This window comes from Cibotium barometz, chromosome 58 (genome assembly GCF_041138505.1).
Source record: "Cibotium barometz isolate CiBa-2024 chromosome 58, ASM4113850v1, whole genome shotgun sequence".
NCBI classification, from domain to species: domain Eukaryota; kingdom Viridiplantae; phylum Streptophyta; class Polypodiopsida; order Cyatheales; family Cibotiaceae; genus Cibotium; species Cibotium barometz.
In genome coordinates, this window is record NC_141103.1 from 40,249,013 (window position 1) to 40,273,864 (window position 24,852).

Below are 24,852 nucleotides of genomic sequence, written 5' to 3' on the forward strand. Positions count from 1 at the left end.
CAAGATGTACGAGGGGATGGACAGGATGATTGAGAGAATCCTATCTCTACAGACTTTGGATGGGGGTAGGAGACAGGAGCTATCTCGTCTTGCGACAGGCAGGTGGACAGAGTATCACTCTGCATTAGAGGCTGCTGCATTTGTGGTGGATCCAGAATTTCAAGGCAAAGGACAAGAGACAGATGCAGAGGTTGTGCAGGGTTGGGAGGATATCTTGAGGAAGCTTGTACCCAGTGCAGATGATAGGAGGAGGGTCCGTGAAGACCTTTCCTTCTATTGACAAAAGAGAGGCCTCTTCGCTTTGCAAGATGCACAGAATGATAGGTTCAAGATATCCAGTGCACGGTGGTGGGAGGATTATGGGGCAGATACACCATTGCTGCAAAGATTGGCCATTCGAGTGCTTAGCCAGGGTGCTAGCTCCTCGCCATGTGAGCGCTTATGGAGCAGTTTTGGGAACATTGCAAGCAAGAAGAGGAACAGGCTTGGTGTCCAGAAGGCAAATGACCTTGTATTTGTTAATGCAAACTTGCGTTTGCTTAACAAGTTCAGGGCTGAGTGTACTCCAGAGCCATTTATTGGATTTTGCCTTGATCTTGATGACAATGATGGTGAGGATCAGCCAGAGGGAGAGGATGATGTGGAGCAGCATGAGGATGAGCAGATTGAGGGACAGCCTGGACAGGAGGATGAGATCCCACTTGTTGATGACTAGTCTTTGACTCACCGATTACCTTGGCCCTTGAGGCTAGTTTTGTACTTGTCATGCGATGTACTTTCTTTTTCAGTTTTTAATGTTTAAGACTTTAAAGTTTAATCTTGGATATTTTAAATGTTTTGTCATTTTATGTCATATGCTGACATGTCATATGACGTGGCGTTCCGCGACGTTCCCGATCCGCTCCCGTTCCCGTTCCCGCTCCTGTTCCAGCATCCGACGTTCCCGGAACGTTCCCGTTCCGTGGTAACTATGGTTCAAACCCCCACTAGGTGCCAAAAAAAAAAAATCCCAACTGGCCTTAGGCCCAAGATCCTCCCATAGTTACCGTTTTATCACCGCCCGTAGGCGCTTTTTTCCACCTGTAGGCAATGCTGCCGAGGGGGGGAGGTCAAAAGAATCCAGTCGCCCATTGTTAAGACGATATTGCTTGAAGATGACATGAATTGAAACTAAACTTTCTAGCCTAGGCAAGAGATGCAACTGGGGCCTGGGTACAAAGAGGGAAACAGCTACAGTTGGAGCAACAGTGAGATCATTTTTAAATCATCCATATCATCACTTCCGCCAATCACCTTGAGATATACAAGATAGCCTTCAACACCAAGAGACTTTGCATTTATTCTAGCTTTCTAACCTTGGCACTCGTTAACAAGCCAAAGTTCATACATCAAAGTTCCACTCCAATTTATTTATTTTTGGACAACAGACTCCTTTACAGCATGATAATACCTGTCCCTTGCAGCATGCAGGCGAGGCGTCAACATAGGTTCACTTGCGTCTTTCTGCTGAAATACAAGTGCAGATAGTAGAGCCACAGCTTCTGGTGCATCCAGATCTACAAGCTGGTTTTCAAACAGACACTCTGTAGCTATAAGCTCGTCTCCACTATTAATTTCACATGCAACCCGCCCTTTGAGCTGGACTGCTAGCTCTGTATCAATACAACCTACTTCCTGCAACACTTCAATCTGATCAAGGCAAATGAAAATCAAGCATCAGAACCCTTTATGGAAAAAGAATATTGTAGAGGCTATCACAAGCTTCCCAAAGTAAGACTCGACACCAGAACTGAGTGTGCTTACTCTCTGCTGAAAATCAGGCATTTTCTGCAGGGCGGCATCTGACAACTCATACTTTAGTTGTCTGACCTTCTCCTTCAGAGCAGACTGATTCTTAACGAAGCTGTAGTGCTCTTGTAGCTTCGGGCAACGATGGCATTGATTTTGTGCCATCCTTTCTAGATGGTTTTGCCGGGCACGGTATTTCTCAACCACATCGACATCATTGAGCTTGAGATCTACCTTAGTTCAAAATTTGGAGTGAGAGTTGAGGGAGTTAAAAGGAAAACCACCATTTGAGTGATTCTAGTGAGCATATATGTTTAGAATTTGTAAAGCCCTTGTAAAGAAAACCCTATGGAGATGGTGTTAGTTTCTATAGTCCACTTTTCCGTATGAAAATCCTATGAAGATGGTGTTAATCCAATTACCTTTGATTGGGTCAAGAGCAGGAGGATTCTGCCCCGGATTATCTTTTTCAAGTTGCACCAGTTGTTGTACTGTGAGAGAGTAAGCAGCACTGCTTACATCCTCCAGAAGGCGGATTGTATCAACTTGAATCTTTGACTTGCATATGGTTACCAAACCTTTAGTGTCCAACTCCATAGCCACATATCCAGTTCCCCCTGTTGTTCCAAAGTAAGGGAGAGTAACATTTATAGTTCCAGATCCTTTGCGAGAACCTCGCCCTGCAACAGAATACTCATCTTCTAATCCCCGACTACTTTTGCGGCTAATAAAGTAGCCTGCATCAGCTGAAGACTTGCTGGCCAAGTTTTTCTCTGCGGGCTTGCTTGTACATGATTGAAAGAGATCTGTCCCCCGATTTATGGCCAAAACAATCCAGTTTTTGAATGCTGCAGCAGGGGCTTTTAAAATAACCCCCAGAGTAGGCACAGGGGTCTACCTGGGATATATGGGAAATTTAGAATTATCTCAAATAATTGAAAAAAAATAACCTATAACTGGCACATTTTCTTCTGAGAGTTTCAAGAACTTACGAAGGGAGTGTAAACAATCACCACCCTTCCAGGAGTGAGTAACTGTTGGGCAGCCCTGGACTGCATCACAGTTTCATGTATTGTAACTCCATCCTTCTCAGCTTCGTTCGCAATCTCGTAATACTCTTCAATTGTTGGTTCTCCAAAGATGCAGCTGTTGTTAGGAATGGCCACAATACATCACAAAAATTGTAATTTAAAAACACACCTGAATGATCAAACTTTTAGCGAACATCTGCAGTGGCTGATATACATTAAGGTACTAGAGCTTGTTCATACAAAACAGCACACTAAAACATTCTCTCTCAAAAAAATGTACAAATTTTATCATGTAGCATGAGCTCTAGCTCCCCCCTCCTGCGTTCTTCCGCCTGCGCCCTCAGCCCCTTCTGCGCTTTGCTCTCTCCCTCCTACCCCCCCCCCCCCCCCCCCGCCCCCGCCCCCTCCCCTCCCTTCGCTTCCCCTCTCCTTCTTCGCCTGCCTCCTCTCCCCCCTCTCCGTCTGTGTCTCCCTTCTTGGCCTGCCCCCCTTCCTCCTGCGCTTTCCCCTACCCCACATGTGTGCTCCCCCCCCCCCCCCCCCCCCCCCCCCCCCGCCCCCCGCCCCCCCCGGCCTCACTTTTTCTCCTCTCCTCGTTTTCCCTCGTCCCTCCTGTCGTCTTCAGGCAATCCCTCTCAGTTCTTGGGGGTTCTTTTCTCTCGGCAAGCCTCGGCTTTTTTCTGGTCTTTACCCTCGGGACTCCATGGCGGCCGCTCCGTCCTCCCTGACCGAGGCCGCCGTTACTTGCTTATCCTTTTCGGAAGCGGATCTTCAGCTTCTCACTACGACTATCGCATCATCAGAGGCCTCGCTGCCCAGCGCGCGGACAACTCATAGATCCTTTGCAGGCAAGCCTCATCAGTGGGCCTGCAAAGATCACATACATTCATCCTCTCGGACATGGCTACTATCAGGTTGAGTTCGACTCGCCAGTGGCATCAAATCGAGTCATGCAGCTGACTCCTATTGCATTGCGTACGGCACAGGCCTTCTTTGCACAATGGCAGCACGGCTTCGACCCCGCATCCGACCCACAAGCTGGCATGTCGTTTGCTTCCCAGGCCTTAGGAACGAATACCTTCCTCTTCTCTCGGTGATTGGTGGAGCCATCGAGGGAGTGATAGCGGACAGTTGACCCGCACCCGAGCTGTTCGCCGACTACCAGAGTTGAGGAGGATTCGGTTCTGTTAGACAACCGTTATAAGCATTTATCTTAGCACCCATCTGTCGGCGATGGGTCCCCTCCAATCAGAGAGGGTCCCTCCAGCCCCCCTGGTTTGGTGCCCGATTCCTCTCCGAGATTTCCTCCGGTTCTCAGATTCCACTGAGGCCAATTGACCCCATTGATTTCCCAGCGAGGCCCTCCCAACAGCCTCCCTCTTCGACGGATCTCTCCCAACCGCTCCCTTCTCCTTCCTCTCAACCTCCCCACTCCCCTCCGCTGCCTCTCCCACCCTTGCCTCAACTTCTCCTGTAGCGGTCCCCTCTACCCTGTCCTCTTCCTCTGAGCCAGCACCCCCCTCCCTCCGCCACTCCAGAGAGCACTCTCGTCACCCCTCCAGTGGCACCCAACCTAGAGCGGAGGCAATTGGCGAGTTCTGTGCGCCGCTTGATCCAAAGATTCTCGGAGCCGGTAGAGATGACCATCACCGCTTCCTCAATGAGGACTCTCCCGCCAGAGTCCCTTGGTGGGCCCCCCAAGGTCTTGGGGCTCCTAGTGGACTACAGTTTCTTCCGCTGCCTTCCGATGGAAGGACAGATCTTTTGAGTAGCCCGAAGACGGAGTGGGACTCGGAGTCAGTGGGCTGCCGCCATTCAGGGACAAGTAGTCGAGCTTTCACATCATCTCCACAATCTTCGCATCATTATGTGCTCACCCACCTCTGGCCCTTGGCTAGGACGGAGCTGCAAGGCTTAGGCCATAGGGACCAGGACAGGGAGGTGGTAGCCTCCAGTCTAGAGGTGTTGCTTTTTGTGTTCCTGCATATCTCTGTCGCAGTATGCCTCCCCCCCTCTTACAGATACCTCCATTGTGATCCATGGAGTTCAGAGTATGCCTACTCTCATGCTCGGATAGAGTGGCGACACATGGAAGACAAGATTTGTGTCCGCTTGGCGCACCTTCACCCCAGGACCGATAGTGATTACTCCCGGTCTAAACCCATGCCCAAGACTCTTCGAGTGGAGGGCAGTTCTGATAGTTCCCTTCCCATAGAGATTGATATGCAGATTGCATCATGGAACATTCAGGGTTTAGGTAGGCCTTAGTGCTTTTAGAGGCAGGGCGTCCTCAGAGGTGAGCTGCACACAGCTACATAGGCAGGAGTTTGTATTTCTATCAGTGAGGACCGGCGAAGTGACAGGTGCAGGTGTCATAGTCCTTGGGAGAGCACAGTGGATTATTGTTACGATTGGAGAGGATTGCATGGGCTTCCTCAATGTCTACGCCCCAAATGCCGCAGCAACTAGAGCCATATTTTGGAGCACAGTTCGTCAGGCCCTTCCTCAAGCTGACTTCTGGTACATCGGCAGAGACTTCAACATGATAGAGGCAACAAAGGATAGACTTGGAGGAGGCACAACGTAGAGTACTCTGCATGGGAGGAGTTGATCATGGCACTTAGGGGTCACGATCCTTGGCATCTTCCAAAGTTTGGACGCAGCCCCAGGAGCTTGTGTTTCTCGCGGTTTGACAAGAGCAGCACCAGCCCCAACCACTCTAGACTAGATAGATTTTATGTGGATGAGTGGGCTTGCGGCCATGGAGGCATGATCAGCATCTTGGTGGGCACTACTTTCTCGGATCATGCTCCGGTTAATATGACACTAGAGGACCCCTGGAACCAAGACATGCACGCGAGCTCTAGGATCCCGGACAGCCTTATTCAAGACCTTGAGATCTGCAATAGGATAGACCAGATTTGGACGAGATTGGATTTTACATCAAGCACTACTGCATGCATTTTGGATGCGGGCCTTGGTGAGATTGGCAGCTTTTGCAGGAGGCAGCTCAAAGCAAATTGGAGGGATTTCGTGGGCAGCACAAGAGTCTGAGGAGTAGTCTTACCTATCTTCAGCGGCTTCAGAGGAGTTTCCTCGATGGCCCCTGGATCGAGGGTCAGTTGGCTGCTGCCTGTACGAAGATCAGAGGAGGCTTGAGTACAGATATTCGCAGGTTGCATGGCCAGGATGGGGATAATGTTTTTGACCCTGCCGGATCTCCAATCTGTCACCACCCTCCTTAGGAATCAAGTGTATCAGACCCTCTAAAAGCCTCTCTGGCATGGTACCTATGGACATAATCTCATTGAAGGCAGCACGAAGGCCGGCTTCCATGAGGTCGCAATGGCGGAAAAAAACGGAAACTGGAAGCCCATCCGCCCCCAGGCATTTTCCCCTAGGAAGAGCAGTCAATGCCTCCACCAGCTCCCCTGTAGAAAAGAGAGTCAACAAGAAGGACCGAAGAGCAAGGGGAACCGCCTCCCTCGTGTGCCACCAAACCCTCTCGCGCGTGTCCATCACCTATGGAGATAATGGGGCAGCTGTGAGGGGAGATCGAAAGAAATCAGTGGTTCACTCTTCTTGGGACGGCCTACAAGATTCTGGCCAAAGCCATCAGTCGGAGACTTCAGCCTTTCCTCCCTGACTTGATCCATGACACTCAGATAGGTTTTGTTCACGATCGAAGCATTTTGCACAACATCTTCACCTTCTGGGGGCCACTTCTTCGGCCAAGATGCGGCAACAGGACCTCATTGTACTACTCGACTTTGAGAAAGCTTATGATAGGGTTGATTGGAGCTTTCTAGAGGGTACCATGAGCCGGATGGGATTTCCCGTGGAGTGGATCCGTGGGGTTTCCGGACTTTATAGAGCCTCTCACAAATAGGTTCTCATTCAGGGAGCCTGTGGCAACAGATTCCCCCTTTCCTGCTCGATCCAGCAGGGCTATCCTCTGGCACCTTTACCTTTTCCTATTCGTCGCCAATGCCATGAGCAATTTCCTTGCAGCCTAGGAGACAAGGCTTCAAGGATTGCATCCCCCCCTCCGTTCACAAGAGGAGCTACTGGACTCAAAGTTTGTAGATGAAACAATCGCCCTTCTTTCTGGAGAGATGTTGGGAATCTCCAGAGATTCGCTGAGGTGATCGAGATCTTATGTCGCGCATCAGGAGCACAGATCAACTGGTAGAAGTCGTGTGGTTTTTGGGTATGCTCTGCACCCGCCCCGACTTGACGTCCAATTGAGGCTTTCCAGTGGATCCCAAGAGGCACTCCAATTCGCTACCTCAGATTCCACGCTCGCCCCTCCTCTTCTGAGCATTCGAAAGAAGCTTTTGTACTGGAGTTCTACAAGACTCTCCCTAGCTGGTAGAGTGGTGGTGGCGAACCAAGTCCTTGCCACCATGTGGTACATCACGACTTGCTCAGCCTTCTCTCAAGCATGTATTGGCCAAGTTCAACATTTGATTTGGAACTTCTTATGGGCAGGCAGTGATGGGAGGCTTGCAAAGGCCAAGGTGGCCTAAAGAGTGATCATTCAGCCACGGCATAGAGGGGGGGGTAGGCATCATTGACCCAGCTATTCAGAGCCTCGCCCTACTGGGCAAGCTAATTGTTAGAGGACTCCTTCCTGGTGGTGTGCCTTGGAAGGACTTCCTCTTGGCCCGGATTTCAGCCTGCACCCCGTGCCTAGGGGACCCTTGGCCGTAGAGTACCAGATGGATTTTCACAGAGATGCGGGTAGACTCCGAGGAGTGTCTCAGACAACCATTGGTCTGGAACCCCCTGATCCGTTTACCCCGTGGTCATATTATGGGGGCCACACCTCATGTATCATGGGGTGCATTGAGCATGAGACCTGCCAGGTCCCTTGGAGACTCGATTGCACACAGGCAACTACCCCCGGAGTTTCAAAGAGAGGCTTGACAAGGATCCGGGGTAGAGACAGGCTCAGCATCAACATCGACTCTGCTATCCCTCAGGAGTGGCTGAGTTCTATCCAAGACCCGACTCCCCCTCTGTGGCTAGGCGTGTTTACCAGGCATGCCATTCTTTTGGCAGTCCATGGAACGGATGAGGGCAGTGGTTTGCTCACTTTTTCTATTGGTTCACATGGCAGATTAGAGAGATCCGAGCCCTCTTTGGAGTATTTCAACGGCTGCACCTTACAGAGGGTAAGGGTGATTGGATTTCAGGCGCGGAAGTTGCACATAGACCTCCCACCTGACAAGGTGGCTAGGGAAAGATTCTAGCGGTTATGGGTTTGGGAGTCGTCGTCTCACGTGCCTCTTATGGGACCCGGGAGAGTGGACTTGGCATGACCCTGTTGATCGAGAGGAGACACTGGATGCCCCCTTTTTGCATATACAGCGCGGCTAGGCCGCAGGATTCCGATGCCAGAGATTGTTGGCACCCCGACAACAACAAAACATTGGCAGTCTCAGGGCCTCTCACAACGTTTCCTCTCAGATTTTTGGAAGAGGCTCTAGGACAGTTTTCGGCCTAGAAAGATCACCCTCTTTCTCTGGCTGATGGCACACAAGAGCTTGGCGGTTGGCACATGGTTTGCAGTTAGAGGTCGGCCAGGCTGCCAGCAGCCTGCCCAAGATGTGCCCACCCATAGGAGTCTCAGTGACATTGTCTTTGGGATTGCCCGAAGGCTCAGGAGGTCTAGCTACGCATTCTTCCAATGGACAGGGCCTCGGCCCGGATCATTACATGGAGCATTGTAGCTTGGGCCACAGAGGCTGAGGTGGTCAAGGCTTATGATGAGGAGGATGGTGGGGGGCTAGCCCTTCAGGTCTCTAATCTCCACATTTCGGCAGTACCAGTCACAGCCCCATCTACCGACCATTGGCGACCGGGCTCATGCCAGAGATGGGAGATTTGCAGTAGCATTGCAGCCTGGCACATTTGGCAAGCTAGATGCAACGAAGCCATCGAGGGTACCCAGACTCCGCCTGCTGAGTCTATTAGGAGTATTTGGCTCGACATCATTCATACCCTCCGCAGCCAGTGGGGGAAGTTGCAGGGTGGTTATGACCGCATGCGGAAGCGGCGGGAAGCTTTCTTGAGGCTCTTGCGGCCTGGCCCTTTTCTTACAGATAGAGGTGGTGACCCCACTTGGAACTACAGACCAGCTGGAGGAGAAGTGTCTCTCCCCTCTTTTGATTACTTGATCCCCGCCCTGTACATGAGGCGAGTTTGTATCTAGCCCTTCATGGTTGTATTTAGCCCTTGTGGCTGTTGTTTTTTTAGTAACTAATAGAAGCATCCTGAAAAAAAAAATATGTACAAAATTTCAGTGCATGGTCTTTACTTGATTGTCGACTTCATTAGTGAAAGTTCACCCTCTCCTTTTTGAAGCTGCTGCTGTTGCTCAGGAAGAGCTCGCTGTGCATGAAATTCTGCAAAGCTCCGCTTCAGCATATCCTCAACCTGTCTTCCCGGTAAAGTCATAATAAAAAGAGAAAACCAGATAGTACCAAGTAAGTTCCACAATTGTAACGAGGCAAGTGCCAAAAAAAAAAAAAAGACTCTAGCAGTGACATTGACAAGATCATTCCAGTTATGGCTTAAGGACCAAACCTCTTGCACCCAAATCCTACCACTTAACACAGATAGCTAAGAAGTTAGAGAGAAGGCAATAAAGATGGATATATGGGCTGTCTACGCATATGATGATATGGCTTTCTTCCTAGGAAGTTATGGATTTCTCCGGTACCAAGGTTGTACAAAAACTTCTGACATACATTTGGTACGTACCGGAAGCTCAAACCTCCCTTTGGCTAAGATGGAAAGACACCATCACTAGAGATATAAAGGGCTTCCTTCTGAGAAAATTGTGAATTTTTCATAGCATACAACAGTCCTATGGGAAGGTTGTATAAAACTTCTAATACATACATTTGGTCCCACTTTTGCACATGTTTACAATGTTTCTATCCTCGAAAAAATTCATGTACATTTGTACTAGTGTACATGTCAGGGGTAAGGGGTAGGGTTTTACAAATTTTAGATTTTAAGAGCCTTTAAGATAGTAAAAAGGCGTGATCAACAAACTTGACTTCAAAGAAAGGAGGTTTTGTACATGCTGTAGACAGAGTTGCAAACGTGTGCAACAATTCAGAAGCCGCATGAGGTTAGAAATGCATCCTAAAGAAACCCTGGCATTGGGCCATGATCTGTCAATGATGCCATACCCTGGTACCTGAGATACCAATGTTCTAAAAGGCCATCCAACACACCATTTGAAGATCCTGAGATGCCCACAGGAATGCAAAAGTGTCCATTCTACTGAGCTTCGGATACAAGAAAAGTTTGACAGCATAGCAAATTTGAAGGGCCAGGTGCACAGGAGCTATTGAGGTTAAATACCCATGCTCACAATAAGGTGTATTTGAAATTGAAAATCCTTTCCCTTTTCATTTCATGAGTCCATATCAAAACCTAGCTTGATTTCATGCATGTGCCAACAAAATGAATCACCTTTAAATCTTCGACACGCAAAAGGTTGAGTATCATATTGTATGTCAATCTGAATTGCGATTCCAACTTAGTGGGCTTCCCAATTAAGAGACGCCTAAGATCCCCTTCTTCAGGGATATCTTCCCAGCACATAACAACCACAGTCCCCACCTATATATAGCACACCAACAACAAAATGCTTTTCAACAGAAATTATCTGCCCAGAAAATTACGAGTTAAGAACCAAGAAAAGCCAAAAACCCCCCTATTACCGGTTAAGAACCAAACCTTGTCAAGCCCTCTTCGCCCAGCTCGACCAGCCATTTGTGTATATTCACCTGGGAGCAATTGCCTGAATGTTTTACCATCATGCTTTCTGAGACTATGAAAAGCAACCTGCCATGTTACAACAAAAAATAAAAAATTTAATTCCATCTCTTCAAAAATACTGCAGGCATCTATAAAAGAGAAATAAAGACAGTTGGTGAGTCATAGAAAATCAGATGATATTAGAAGGCTGGAAATCAGTTGTTTGAAGAGCAGCAAACTGCCCATTTCAGACAGCAACTTAAGACACAATTGGTGTAAAGGGCTGCAGGGAAACACTGTTTTCATGCGAGCTTTGGCACTGGGCATACTTCCAACAAAGGCATACGGTAGATGAAAAATGCTAGAAATTACAAGGCTGGAGATAGATGCTTGAAGGGTAATGGCTGCTCTTTTTAGATCTCAACTTAGTCAACTGTACGCTCATCTTACACATCAGCCTTTTCATTTAACTGGGGTCCCACACTGCAAGCCAGGAACCCTCCTTTGTGGGACTGCCAATAATGTTACCTTTTTCTGTGCATGTACTGCTGCAAGGTGCTCTAAAGCAGCTCAAGCTGGGCCTTAGCAAAGCTTTCTACCCAGGCAAACCCTGGCATACAGCTTCATTACAAAGCATATCACAAAATATGTATCATGCTAGATGCATGTAACAGCATAAAGTAAATTCAGCACTGAAAACATTTAATTCTCTTTCTTCCACTTATGCAAGTCATGTATCAACAGGCAAACCTACTGACATACAGCTTCATTACAAAGCATATCACGTAACATGTATTTTTCTAGATGCATGTTACAAAACATTGTAAAATCAGAGCTAAGAATCATTCAATTCTCATTTCTTCCATTTATGCAAGTCATGTACCAACAGTCATCCATTGGAGCTTTATCACCCAGGCTTGCACTTTACAACAGGAGAATCTAGCTTACAGAGAAACCATGCCCAAAAGATCTTCATGAGATACCCACCGTTCGAGCTGGTGCATTGACCCCCATAGCAAACGTTTCAGTTGAAAATAAAACCTGTGTCACGTACATAAAGGATACTTAGATACGTTTTCAAGAAAACAAAAGTGCAACAAACTATAGAATTGATTGAGTGAAAGACAATATTGTTACCATGATAAGAAAGGTTCACAACGAGGGTTACAATGCTGAACAAACTACAGAGTGAGCTACACGTCACAACAAACATCCACTTGGTGGGAGCATTAATCACTGCAATCTCAGCATGACTATTTTTAGGTTAACAGTAGGTCTATGTGATTAAGGCCTCAATGTAGAGGTGGCAAGGGCTGGTATGTAGAGGAAATGCTGAAGGTGATGCCTGTAGAGAGACTATGAGGAGAAGCAGCACAATCTAAAGAAACTATGGCGATGGGTGCAAAGGCCTGGCTGGTCGTGAGACAAAGGCGCATAGGTGGTGCCTAGAGGAGAAGCAGGAGGCTGTCGAATAGGTGGCTCCTACTGGAGAAGGTGACGATCTCCATAGGAAGAGGGTGGCACAATCAAAAAGTAGCGAACAGGTGGCACGAAGCAGGCAACATTTATTTTTCAAAAAAAAAAATTACAGGCAACATCTCTTCTTTAATAAGTTTAGGCAAGGCAGTTAATTTTGCTACCTAAGTTTATACAACCTTTTTAAAAAATAGATAAAGCGAACTGGCCTTACTGAAAAAAAAATGGACATGCACCCATTGTTCGGGTAGTGAGAACACAATAAATTATAAAGTGCCTGGGTGGCATAGTAACATGGGATGGGGAACAGGGACGGGGACGGGGATTCCTGGGAACCGGGACGAGGAACGGGGGATGGCATACAAAATATGCAATTTTAAGTAAGCACTCATTCAAGAAACTTAACAATACTAAAACAAAGTCACCTTACACTTCCAAAGCATCAATATTTAGTCATACTAGCAAAAAAATGGGTGTTACATAAAAGGAGATCGGGCGCCCAGGAGCCAAAGGCTAAAGCAAAAGACAAGGGCAAAGGCCTAGGCCCTAACCACGTAAGTGGCATACAAAAAAGAGACTATCACTAGAGTAGTACAAATGTCAAAAACCTCAAGGGGCATGTGAAGTGCTCGCCTCATGATCATGGGTCCTTGCAATGCCTACAAGCTCCATAGAGATGTCCTCCATTTGCTCCTCAACTCCTCATCATCATGAGACATCTCCCACTCGGTAAATGCATCAACCTTTGCAGTTGCACTCTTGCAAAGCATTCGCATGTTTGCACTCACAAAGACTAGATCATTTGCCCGTTCCACCCCAAGACGGTTCCTCTTCTTCAATGCAATGTGACTATGAGCTCCAAAGTTGCTCTAGGCAAGAGGAACTCACTGCCTGGCTGAGAATGTGGATGGCTAGAGCAAGAGGTGTGTGTGTGTGTGTGTGTGTGTGTGCAGAGAGAGCGAACCTGCGACTCTGCTCGCCTGCGAACCTGCGACTCTGCTTGCCTGCGAACCTACGACTCTACTCGCCTGTGAACCTGCGACTGTGCTCGCCTGCGAATCTGCGACTCTCCTCGCCTGCGAGCCTACGACTCTGCTCGCCTGCGACTTACCTGTCTGTGAGCCTGCAATTTCGTCACTCTCTCCTCCTACTCTATGTGTGTGTGTGTGTGTGTGTCGCTCAGATTCTCCTGCCTCATGCCCCTGTTGCGCGATTCAGCCTTCCTCTGCCCTGATTTTTCCTCAACACTGTAGTGACCTTTCGCAGTCTTTTCTGCTATCTTCTTGCACCTTTTCTGCCGTACTGTTCTATTCCACTTTCCTTCGTAACCTCACAGCCTCCTTCTGTCAATATCGGCCTTTTCCTTTTCACAGCCCATAGCCTTAAGGGTCCTAGCCCAAGATTGTTCTACGCGTGCATGTGAGAGAAACTGGAGTTCCTATTCTCTCATACACACGAGGATACGCAATCGACTGAGCACACGACAGTTGGAGCGGTTGGTCTACTGCCGCACTAACTTGCGCATGATGCAGGGCATTCTTAGTATGGGTAGTCCCAAGCAGGTAAGTGACAAGTCTAGACTCTAACTTGTCATGACTCTCCAACACCCAAATCAGCCCATAAGACATTTGAGCCACAAACACTCAACTGTAAATGTGAAAGCTATCCTGTACTCAGCTTCAGAGCTGGAAGTGGCCATTGTAGGCTACTTCTTGCTAAGCCATGATATACATGAATCACCAAGGCGAAAGCAAAACCGACTAGTGGACGCTCGTGTGTCATAACATCCAGCCCAGTCTGCATGCAGACTCAATAATGGCTGCTCTCTCCTCATTCACTACATCCTCAATAATTGCCTCATCAAAAGGCTAATTTGCAAGCTAATTTTGCATCTGCAAAGGCTAGATTTCAACACTTGGTTGAGCATTCAATTGCTCTACATATGGCTGCCCTCCATTAAACAAAGGTAGGAGCGAATTGACTCCCCAGATTGAGGTGGTATCTTAAGGAAAAATAGGTTGATCACACTTTTGTTGCTTTTATAGAGAATCTAGTGGGAACTAGACCCACAGTGAAGATATGGTCTTAGAAGGAGGGAAAGTTGGAAATAAAGTCCACTGCTGCACTAACTGAAGCAATGATGGAGGCTTGTATCTTGTTGGGTTATTAGATATCTTGGGAGAACTCTAGCTTCTTGATGGAGGAGGAGAGATGGGATTTTGTTTGTAAAATCTTAAATGAAATGAAAAGTAATAAGTAGAGGACTGTAGGGAAGTACATATTTTTTACTTTTTACTTCGCTGTATTTCAGTATATCTGGACCTCTTTTAATTGTTGAAGACACTATAGATGCTGCCGCACAGCCCAAACACCCAAAATTGAGTAGAACCAATCCAAAATGACGGCTCTCCAAAACGTCTGTAGAAACCTTGCGATGCCCAAAGCCTACCCGAGTCGCGCTGTGGACCTCGAAAACTAAGTAGACTTAGTATACAAAACACTACAGTATATACCTTCTTCTCCTAAGAGGGTATCTCAATCAGAGACAGATAAACAGGATCGTGAGGAGAAAGGCAGACTACTAGATCAAGTGTCAAGGAAGCTAGCTCTGATACCAAGTGATGGAATTAGGGTTAGGGTTGCCACAATGCACACACACAAGATAGAGAAGCTTGAGAGCACACAAACTCACTAGATTAGAATGAACAAATGTGTGCCAGATACAAAAGATAAGTACACACTCCAAAATGAGTAGATAAGAGAGTGTACATACGCACGGGGTAAGAAACCTCCTAGTGAAGGAAAAAGTGTCCCAACGGCCCTAAGTGTGTTCGCACACATCACTACCATATAATGCTACATTGGACATCCTATTTAGAGGAGTCAGAGAACTCGAATGCGTAGACTAGCACAAAACACTTAATGACCAGTATCCAAGTGGTAGGTGATGGTATTAAGGACCGGTTAGTAAAACAATGGTGTTAGCAAGCAAGTGATGCGCTCTGAGATACTGTAGTTCGATAGTGATGTACAGGAAGCTATAGCATCTTCATCGAGACACCGTGGTGGGTATCTTGGCTCCCGTGGGTGTTAAATTATAGGGGTGCGGTGTTCTCTCTTTTTCTTTTTGTGCTTTGTCTTCTTCTGTCATTGTAGCTCATGGAACTGGGATCTTGTGTTGATAAGAGTGGTAGTTGGTGAGGATCCATAGGTGTTGAGCCGAAGAAGAAGTTATGGGTAGGATGAATTAGGCATGAAGCACAATTATTGCTGCGAATAAGAAGATCCACGCGATGGGTCGTACCATTGACCAAGCTTGCGCCCACCATGGTCTCCCCTTCCAGAGATGTACCTATCCGTTGTGGATGATAAGGCTTTGTGTGGTGTGTGCACATAGGACAGAGCCCAGTGAGAATTTCAGGTGTTGTGCATGGGCAAGGGCAAAAGGTGTGTCCATGGTCCTAATCACCTAGAGACTTTTTTCTTTTCTCTTTTTTTTTTTTGGATCCTCATGTGGGTGAGGACTTGCATGTATTTATTGGTCAACACCCTGTTACAATCTAGGTGATCTAGCATCCATTGTGTGCATGTGTGCACATTGGGACAAGTTATTAGAGCCTAAGGAGAGAATAAAAGAACATGAAATCTAAGGTTATTCTCTTGTATAAGTGGCCAATTACTAAAGGGAATAGTAAAGCCTAGATGGATCTAGATGAGGGCTAGGTTGTAAGCCCTTGACATCATTGCTTAGGTCATTGGGAAAGCTCTTGGAGCCTATATAAGTTGTATCTTTTTTTGTGTATAATAAGCAAGTTTGATAGGTCTTTGTAACCTTCCTTTGTGAAAACACTTGTCCCAAGCTTATCTCTTTGCTTGTCACTATGAGTTAATCTCTTGCTTCACTTCTAGCTTTGTGCTAGTTATGTTTATCTTAATCTTCTTTGATTATGTTGATTAGAGTAGCATTAATCTTTGAGGTTAGGATTAAGCTTTGTGCTTGTGAAAATTAGGGTTTCTATCTCTAGTGCAATCCCTAATATTCCAATGTGGTATCAGAGCCATCTTCCTTGGGAGCTCTCTCTATGTGAGGAGTTGTTTAGCTCTTTATTAAGCTCTTCATGATGCTTGTTTTATGGAGGAGTTAACTTTGTGTTAATGTCCTTATTATCATCTTCTTTGTGACAAGTTGTGTCTTTATGGGAGTTACTTATGTGTTAATTAAGTTATTAACACCCTAATAATTTACATTGTAAAGATTTTAGCTCGAGCGTTAGTCTCCTCATGATTACCAACATTACCTTCTTTGTGAAGAATATTATGTGTGGAGCTAACTGCGTGTTGGAGTCCACATTATGCTTCTCGTCTCTCTAATCATGTGGGGATAATCTTCTTTTGATCTTCTCTATTCTATTCTTTCTACTTATCATATCGAAGTGTAGTCTCTTTAACCCTAGGGAGGTCGAGGGAGTGTTGCTACAATAGATTATAAGTATGTAAACAAGAGGGAGAATAGTGTGAGAGAAGTTGAGAAAAAGAGGGATTATTACTTGCCTGATTCTCTTCCTTCCGGAATTCTCTTCTTGTGAATCCTTGTCTAGTTGAGCTATATACTACATAAGCTCATCTTAATTGGGAGATGGGTGATAAATGGGCCTATCCTCTGATTATCTGTGTAGTGTTTTCTTGTCAATCCATTGACTGACACTCTGGAGAATTGAGAAATGTTTCTACAATAGATAAAGAGACATGTGAAGCCATAGCCTCAATCTAGTGAGGCAGGAAAGGAGGGAGAAATTAGTTTGAGTGCCTAAATGTGAGGCATTCTCAACAATGAGAGAGGGAGAGTTTCTCATTATTAAAAGAGCGAGAGAGAATGAAAAATTCAGATCTACTGCTCTGAGTGAGACAACTTCTCTTAGAAAGAAAGAAAGAAATAAAGAAAGATATATTAAGCGTCTACTAAAGACCCAATGGGCCTATGAGACCAAAGTGATACAATAATGTCCATGGCATATCTCATCACATGGAATGGAAAATAAAACAGAACGAAAACATAAACATAGCTATCTCACTGGGGTGATACAAAATTATCCATGGAAACTCATCATGGAATACTAAGAACATAGAAACATGAGAGCACCATCAGCTCTGAGTAGATGGTATACCACTCTCCAAAATATCAAGCATGCGGCTAATGAGTAAGGCCGAGAGGTCTCCCTCAGCTATGTCTGTGGAAAGGTAGCTCGATGGCCGTGGAGCATGTCCTCGATCTGGAGCTGATGAGGTCATCGTGGTCGACGGGGGGGTCGAGGGCGTCGGGCACGCTGGAGTGTAGAGGCTCAGTCCAAGGTAACTCCACTCGGGCGAGGTAGGTCCAGAGCAACTCGTGGAGGATCCACAAGATCAACTATGTCGGTGTCCACCTCCTCCTAGGTCCGGAAGAAACTAGTGGTAGTTGGCTGGCGAGGGAGGGGGCGGGGGGGGCTGGGGCCGAGGCTCTCTCAAGAAGGTGTCTCTGTGTCTGCGGATCTCAAGCAGGAAGAGGCCCAGACAACAATGGTCCTGGAAGTCAATGATCTTGGAGAGTGGACCGAATCCCTCACGAAATAGACGGTGAAACCTCTCGTGGATCTCATAGTATACTAGGCAGTGGCATATGTAATGCTCCTCCATCTCAACCTCTGTGTGGCATAGTCAGGAGCTCCTCTCCTCTCTGGGTCTCCATATGAGCTTCCCGGCTCTGAAGATACACTCCACTCAGAGGCGGTGGGATGAAACCCGTATCTAGCCAATCGCAATCCGCATGGTATGGGACATGTGAACACTCAAGTAGCCCGACTGCTCGATGAATCCATCCTCAATGAGTGTGAGGAAGTTATCTCTGTGGAAGTGCATCTTCGTGGGGAGCTCCGGAGGTGTGATCCATGTGCAATGTGTGTAAAGGCTGAGAAGATCTAATTGGACAACCCCGTTGGTATCCTCGTGAGACAGCCGGAGAAAAGGGGAGTCTAAACTGTACTAAAGGGGGGGTAGGCGGTCCATGCAAAGCCCATATACTGAGAACCAAGTGGAAACTAGTGCATACCATACTCCAGAGTGCCCCTCAAGTGCTAGCTATCTGGAGGACTCCAGGGCAAGCCTCGGGTACCTGTGGGGATCCATGTGACTGATGCCATGGAGGTATGTGACTATCTGGAAGAGTGCATCCACTACCATCGGGGCTGCAGCAAACTCTAACTGGAATAAGGGACTGATGGTTTGTTGCGGATTATACGGGAGAACATCATGACCTGGGGCCTCTCAACTCGTTGCCAATCCTCATCGGATAAATCTAGCCCCAGAAAGTTGCTCCATACATCAAGGCTGGAAATGTGCCTGGAAGCACTGCCGCTCAAGTAAGCTCAAGGTTGCATATCCCCGCGTCACTCTGGCATGTGTTGCGGGAACCATGGTAAAGCGTGGACCACTGAAAGTGACACCAAGGTAAACATAGGATGAGACAATCTCCCCAGGATCCCCTCTATATGTGAAGCTCAATCCGGATGTGAAGGGGCAAGGGGTATTGAAGACCATTACCATGGTTTTACCAAGGTTAAGAGAGAGGTCCTGCTGAGTGCAAAAGTCATGTAACGCATCCAACTGTCTTTGAAGCCCTTCGGCTGATCCATCAATGAAGCTCGAAATCTCATCAATGTAGGGGCCGAAAAGAGTGGGTGATAGAGGGCAGCCCTGTTTCACCCCAATAGTGCTGGAAATCTCGTGTGATGTACCTCTTGGGGCTCTCACTCGTTCGGTGACGGACTCATAGAGGGATGATGCTCCAAACCATGTCAGATGGGACTCCAATCTCCTGTAGTAGACGGTGTAGGAGGTGGGCTCGGAGTAGAGTATGAAAAGCTTTATGGAAGTTCACAAAGCAGCAGTAAATCCTCTGATGTCGTGCTCTACCCTCCTCGATGATGGCACAAAGGGTGAAGATGTGGTGAAGGGTAGAGTAGCTCCTCCGAAAGCCAACCTGTTCTGAGGCTCTGCATCCGTGGCTCTCTGCAAAAGAACTGAGCTTCGCCTCTAGCACTGATCCATAGAGTTTGGCCAATGTGTGGCCATTCATGATTGTCCTGTAGTTATTAGGATCAAGTGGATCTCTGGCTTTGAGGATGGGGGCGATGGTATTGGTGGACCAAGAGGGTGGAAATCCTTCTTGTAGAGTGAGAGAGAGAGTTCTTCGCAACTAAGAGAAAGAGAGAAAGAAAGAAAGAAAGCTGTATTAACATCTACTAGAGGCCTAACTCAACCTATAAGACAAATTAATGTACAAATGTCAATGTCCTCTGGATGTCCAAAAAAAAGAGACAAAATAAACATGAAATAAACTATGAAAGTACGGAGCTAGTGGGGGGAGTGTGATGAATGGAGCACTACTGCTAAAGGCTCAGTATGCAACAGGGTTGCTGCCGTACGTACGTACGGATCCGTACAGTATGGTACAGCCGTACGGTACGGTATGGTACCGTACTGTACGGATCCGTACGCAATCATTTTATAATTTTAAAAAAATATGAAGCGTGTGTGGCGAGGCCCAAATTCAGGTGATTGTAGATAAGCGACCACGTTGCACTTTATTTTGGGCATTTTGTGTGTACTTGCAAAATCGAGTGTCCTGTGTGTACCTGCAGAGTTTTGCAGAGCAAATTTCAAGTCTGCGTACTCCTCTGGAGACCTCCCACGAGTCTTTTCCTCGCTCTCTCTCCCGCCCAGACTTCATCATGCCGCGCAAGACTAACCCGAACTGGGCAATCCACACCAATGTCCTGAGGGTTGTTAACACCGCTTCTCAGCAAGGGTCAGGTACTCAACTATGGGCGTGCAAGTATTGCGGGGAGCAGTACACTAGCACCATAACTCGCGTCATCAAGCACATGACAGGTATCGGGTGCACCAATCAATGTGGTCCATGTGATAAAATACCACAAGCTTTGAGGGACCAATTGATTGCGGAGAATTGTCCTGCAATGGGTGGTGCAAGCAGTGTTAGAGGTGGTGAAAGTACGCAAGATGCTCTCCATGATGCTTTTATTGGAGATGTTACAGGTTCAGGTACACTAGATGAGGGTGAAAGCCTTTTGGCTTCAGTCCACCAATCCACCACCGGCAGGAAGAGGGCACGTATTGCCGATGATGAGGACCTCCTGCCACAAGATGTGAGAGGTACGGGGGAGGCATCAAAGCAATCCACTCTGCCTTCTTGTATCTCATCACAAGCTTGGGTAAAGGAGCGGCAAAGGGTGGCAGAAATGGAGATTTGTCGTACTCTTATTGAGTGTAATATATCCTTCAATGTGTTAAGGACAGACCAATGGAAAAGAATGGTGAAAGCAATTGCCCAGGTAGGGCCTACTGAGACGTGGATATGTCTTGAGTATACGAAGATGCGTACATCCATGTTGGATGAGCAGAAGGCCTTGATAGACAAGGTGCTCACTCCTCTGAAAGCAAGTTGCCACGAGTTCGGATGCACTATTATTTCAGATGGGTGGGCAGACATTCGCAAGAGGCACATAATCAATATCCTTGTGTCATCTTGCGTGGGCACCTATTTCTTGCGTGCCGTGGATGCAGGGAGAGCAGGAGACAGGATCACAGGGGAGTTCATTTATGGCCACATTCGACAGGCTATCCTTGAGGTTGGGGAGGACAATGTTGTGCAGGTGGTGACCGACAACGCCTCTAACTGCAAGGCAATGGGTCAAATGGTTGAGGGAGAGTTTCCACATATAGTGTGGACTCCATGTGCTGCCCATTGTCTTGATTTACTTATGGAAGACATTGGGAAGCTTGTTTGGGTGCAGCCCATTGTTGGAAATACTGTAAAGATCACCACCTTCTTCCGCAAGAAGCATCAGGCTCTTGCCATCTTTCGGAGCCATAGCCCTTTGGATATGGTGAGACCCTCCAAGACCAGGTTTGCCTACATATTCTTGGTCTTGGATAGGCTCTACAAGATAAGAGATTCACTATCATCAACAGTTGTGGATCCAAGGTGGCGACAGATGCATCATTCAGAGAATGAGCATAAAAAATACTTGCAGAGGCGGATCCTGGATGATGATTTTTGGCGGCAAGTTCATAGCCTTTCAGTTGCACTTAAGCCCATGTATGTCCTTCTCCGACTTACTGACATGGAGGGCTCAACTTTGGGACTGGTCTTTCATTTGTTTATGCAAATGAAAGACCATGTTGCTCAGTGCTCCATGAAGACTGCTCAACGGTAAGCAATAGTTCTAATTTCTTCCTCTTTCTTTGATTTTTATGACTTCTCGATTCTCGATTCTCATGACATGTTAGGACTGACATGTGTAACCTAAGACGTATATTTTCAATCTCTCATTTTCAGCCAAGGTGAGATCTTGGACATTGTAGACAAATGGTGGACATTCATGAGCCGTCCCATCCATGCGATGGCTGCCATGCTCCATCCTCTCTACAGGTCGCCAGAGCTATGGAATAATACTGCTTTGAGCATGAGGCAGTCAGAGTATGTTGGAAGGATGTTCTCAGAGGAGGAGCAACTTCAGATCGATAGAGAGTTCACCACATACAGGAATGGTATTGGTGCTTCATTTGCGAGACCTGTGTCATTGAGGAAGGAAGCCATGAAATTTCCTTTGACATGGTGGCACTCTTATGGAAGGGTTGGTCTTCCAAACCTTTCACGCTTTGCTCTTCGTGTTCTCTCTCAGGTAACTTGTAATCAATCTCTAAAGTATAGTCTTCGGAAGTGAAGCCTGATGTTTTAGCATTAAAAGATTTACAAATTTGCTCGCATTGCACTCGTTTTTTGCACAGGATTGCTCAGCTGGAGCATGTGAGCGGAACTGGAGCTCATACTCTCTTATACACACCAAGATTCGGAATCACCTTAGTACTTCTCAATTAGAGAAGTTGGTGTACTGCAGAGCTAACATGAGGCTCGTGCGAAGCTACCATGCTTTGGGATCACCGAAGCAGGTATAAATTGGACTCAAGAAGAACTTAGAAGTAGAAAATTATTTCTAGTTCAATGAATATCCAATATGCAATTTGTGGCATGTTTAAACAGGTTGATCCAACACTACTGAAACTGGTAGATGAACCCAGCCTGGAGCTTGTGGATCGGCAGATTAGAGATGAGCAAGATGAGATTTTGAGAGCTTTACATAGAGAGCTTGAGAGTGTGGATCGTTGTGTGACCCGCTCACGTGCACGATCTCTCAACATTCCTCTACGCCAGGCAGCTCCAGATCCAGGCTCTGCGAGACGAGAGAGCATTTGCAAGGGAAAGCTTCCAGTTCGTCGCACCCAGGAGAGGCGTGCAAATGAGGCTGTCCAACTCATCCACACTCAGATTCCCGAGGCACATGACGAGGATGCACTGGAGCTTGTTGTTGCTGAGCCAGAGTTCGATGAAGAGGGCAATGGTATCAATGATGGAGGCATGCTCTCTTCAAAAGACTCATCATCTTCATGTGATGATGAGATTTGAGACTCTTGCGTCTAGACAACTGTAGTGTTTCATTGTTTTGCTTTTTGCACTTGTGGACCAGGACATGTGCTGTAGACATGATATTTGTACTCTCTTTTATCATCTATGACTTTCATGGTTCTTGCTTATATCACTATGACATGAGCTATTGTGTAATGGGCTTGGTAACTGATTTAAACTTTAAGTAATGAGGTTCACTCTTTATTTTAAGTATTTTGGTTGCTATGTCTACAAAATATTCAGGTTTCTAGGACTGTTTACAAATGGTACGTACTGTTTACGTACCTTAAAATTTGTTCCGTACAGAAGTACGTTCCGTACGTACTGATAGCGTGCCGTACACTATGTACCTTTCCACCTTGGTATGCAACCTATATGCGTAGGGTATACAAGAATGCAATGCAGATCTGTCTATATCCAACCAGTACCATAATGGGGGGCGATGGCGAGGCAAAAATCCCTTGGAGCATGATCTTCGGGTGTGAGTGTCAGTGAGCTAGCCGCTCCTGGATATGGTGCTGATGTCGAGCCCGTATCTCTGTAATCTCCCTCTGATGTAGTCTGGGAGTCTGATAGAGAGAGAGAAAGATAGAAAGAGAGAGAGAGAGAGAGAGAAGATAGTGGAGATTTTCTGAAGGCGGAGATTTTCAAGAACTTTTAATCTCCGAAGCGCTCTCCTGGGTTCTAGCTGGTCATCTGGATCCTCCTTATTTTGATGGGGCTAACAGGAGGCGCTAGAGGCATGTCTAAGAGCAGATGCCAATCATGAGAATAGTGCCCAAAACAACAGAGGTGTGCCCTGGTTCCCGGTAGTCATCAAGAGATAGTGCTATGCATGGTGGCTGTAGGCAGTGCCAAGCGCAGTGGTGAGCGTGGAGGCTGCAACAAACTGGCTGTCAAGAGGTAGTGCTAAGTGTGGTGGTTGTCAAGAGGCTGCAACAAGTTGACTGTCAAGGCAGTCGAGGAGGCGGTGGTGAGACTGATAGGGAGGCAGTGAAGCTGAGCAGGGAGGCAGGCGTCAAAGCTGAGAAGGAGGCGCAACTTTGATAGTGCACTCACAGTATGCTACAGCAGGGAAGCACCGCGTAGTTACTCACTGTAATGATGATAGCTGGCGTGTCAATGTGACGGCCGGCAGGGTCGGTGCTGGGCTGGATCTTAGCAAGCACAACTTTGATAGCTAACGGATGAGAAATGGCAAGGTCGTGTTGAGAGAAGATGCGCTATGCACACTGCACGGTAGTTGGTGGACAGCTCGACAGGAGAATTTGTCATCGCTATTTGCTGCAAAGCTAGCGCGTTGACTGCGCAAGGGATAATGGCACCAAATGTATTCAATATTATTGGCCGGTGACATGGCAATGTGGAGAACGCTCCAGAGAGCTGAAAGGTGATGAGGTGCTGGTGTATGTAGAGCTGGCATGTCAGTGTGACAGATGGCAACCAAATTGGGTTGCTGGACGCTAAAATCTGCATTGGTAAAAGGTTTACATTTGTGATTTTAGAGGGTATTCCCACAAGGTAGTATATCAATGGGCATTTTACAAGATCTTGACACAAAGTATATCAATGACACTTTGAAGGTGGCATATGCTCGAGTATTTTTGGCATAGCACGTTGTGCTTAAAGATTTCATTGGAGATCTTATAGGCATGTGCTTGTGCGTGTAAATGCTATGGATTGCTAATACTCCTTGGTGGATTCTACATCAACTCTAGTGGTAAGAATCTTCAGTGGCCTCTTTACCTTGTGAGCTATAAGTGGCTTTGTCGATGCCAATTGTGGCTGAATAACTTTATTTGGTGAGATATTCTCAAAATTTGGGGAATTGCTTTGGATATTTGAAGTGCGTGGTGGTGGTCACTTCTTCTTGTAGGACTGTGTGTCATCTTGGATATTTGAAGTGCTTGGATTCATCTAGGTATACATATATATGACATGCTCTAAGGCATGTGTTTCTTGGAGGGATGGTAACTTGGTGTCATGGACGACCTAGTGCCTTCATCGACTTTGTGTCATTATTTGACTGTGTGTCGAGTAGATGTTTGTTCTCAGCATGGCATGAGTAAGATATGCATGTGTAAGATTTAAAAGAGATTACATGTGTGTGATTGATCTTAACAAATGTTGTCAACATGGCATGTATGAACTGCATCTCTGACATTAGTGAGGGATTACATAAATTGCTTATGCGCATGTAACCTTTGTGGTAACCCTTGTGGTTGATGTAATCTAACTTGGTTAAGCCAGTGGGCA

The 24,852-nt window shown here is 46.7% G+C and overlaps 2 protein-coding genes across 2 annotated transcripts in view; one reads left to right on the top strand and one right to left on the bottom strand.

Annotated features, from left to right (window-relative positions):
• LOC147606274 (RNA helicase, ATP-dependent, SK12/DOB1 protein) overlaps nt 1–24,852 on the bottom strand; it is a 225,069-nt gene that overhangs the window by 27,512 nt on the left and 172,705 nt on the right. Inside the window, exons 16-23 of the mRNA XM_086792575.1 lie at nt 11,586–11,639; nt 10,578–10,685; nt 10,311–10,460; nt 9,142–9,260; nt 2,781–2,934; nt 2,211–2,682; nt 1,804–2,018; nt 1,451–1,689 (exon numbers count right to left, since the gene is read on the bottom strand). Of these exons, the coding sequence (XP_086648701.1) occupies nt 1,451–1,689; nt 1,804–2,018; nt 2,211–2,682; nt 2,781–2,934; nt 9,142–9,260; nt 10,311–10,460; nt 10,578–10,685; nt 11,586–11,639 (1,511 nt within the window). The remainder of the gene's footprint in view (nt 1–1,450; nt 1,690–1,803; nt 2,019–2,210; nt 2,683–2,780; nt 2,935–9,141; nt 9,261–10,310; nt 10,461–10,577; nt 10,686–11,585; nt 11,640–24,852) is intronic.
• On the top strand, nt 21,453–22,959 carry LOC147606275 (uncharacterized). Its single transcript, XM_086792786.1, has 3 exons — nt 21,453–21,814; nt 21,921–22,082; nt 22,174–22,959. Exons 1-3 carry the CDS (start codon nt 21,512–21,514, stop codon nt 22,594–22,596), a joined length of 888 nt encoding a protein of 295 aa, XP_086648912.1. The 5' UTR covers nt 21,453–21,511; the 3' UTR covers nt 22,597–22,959.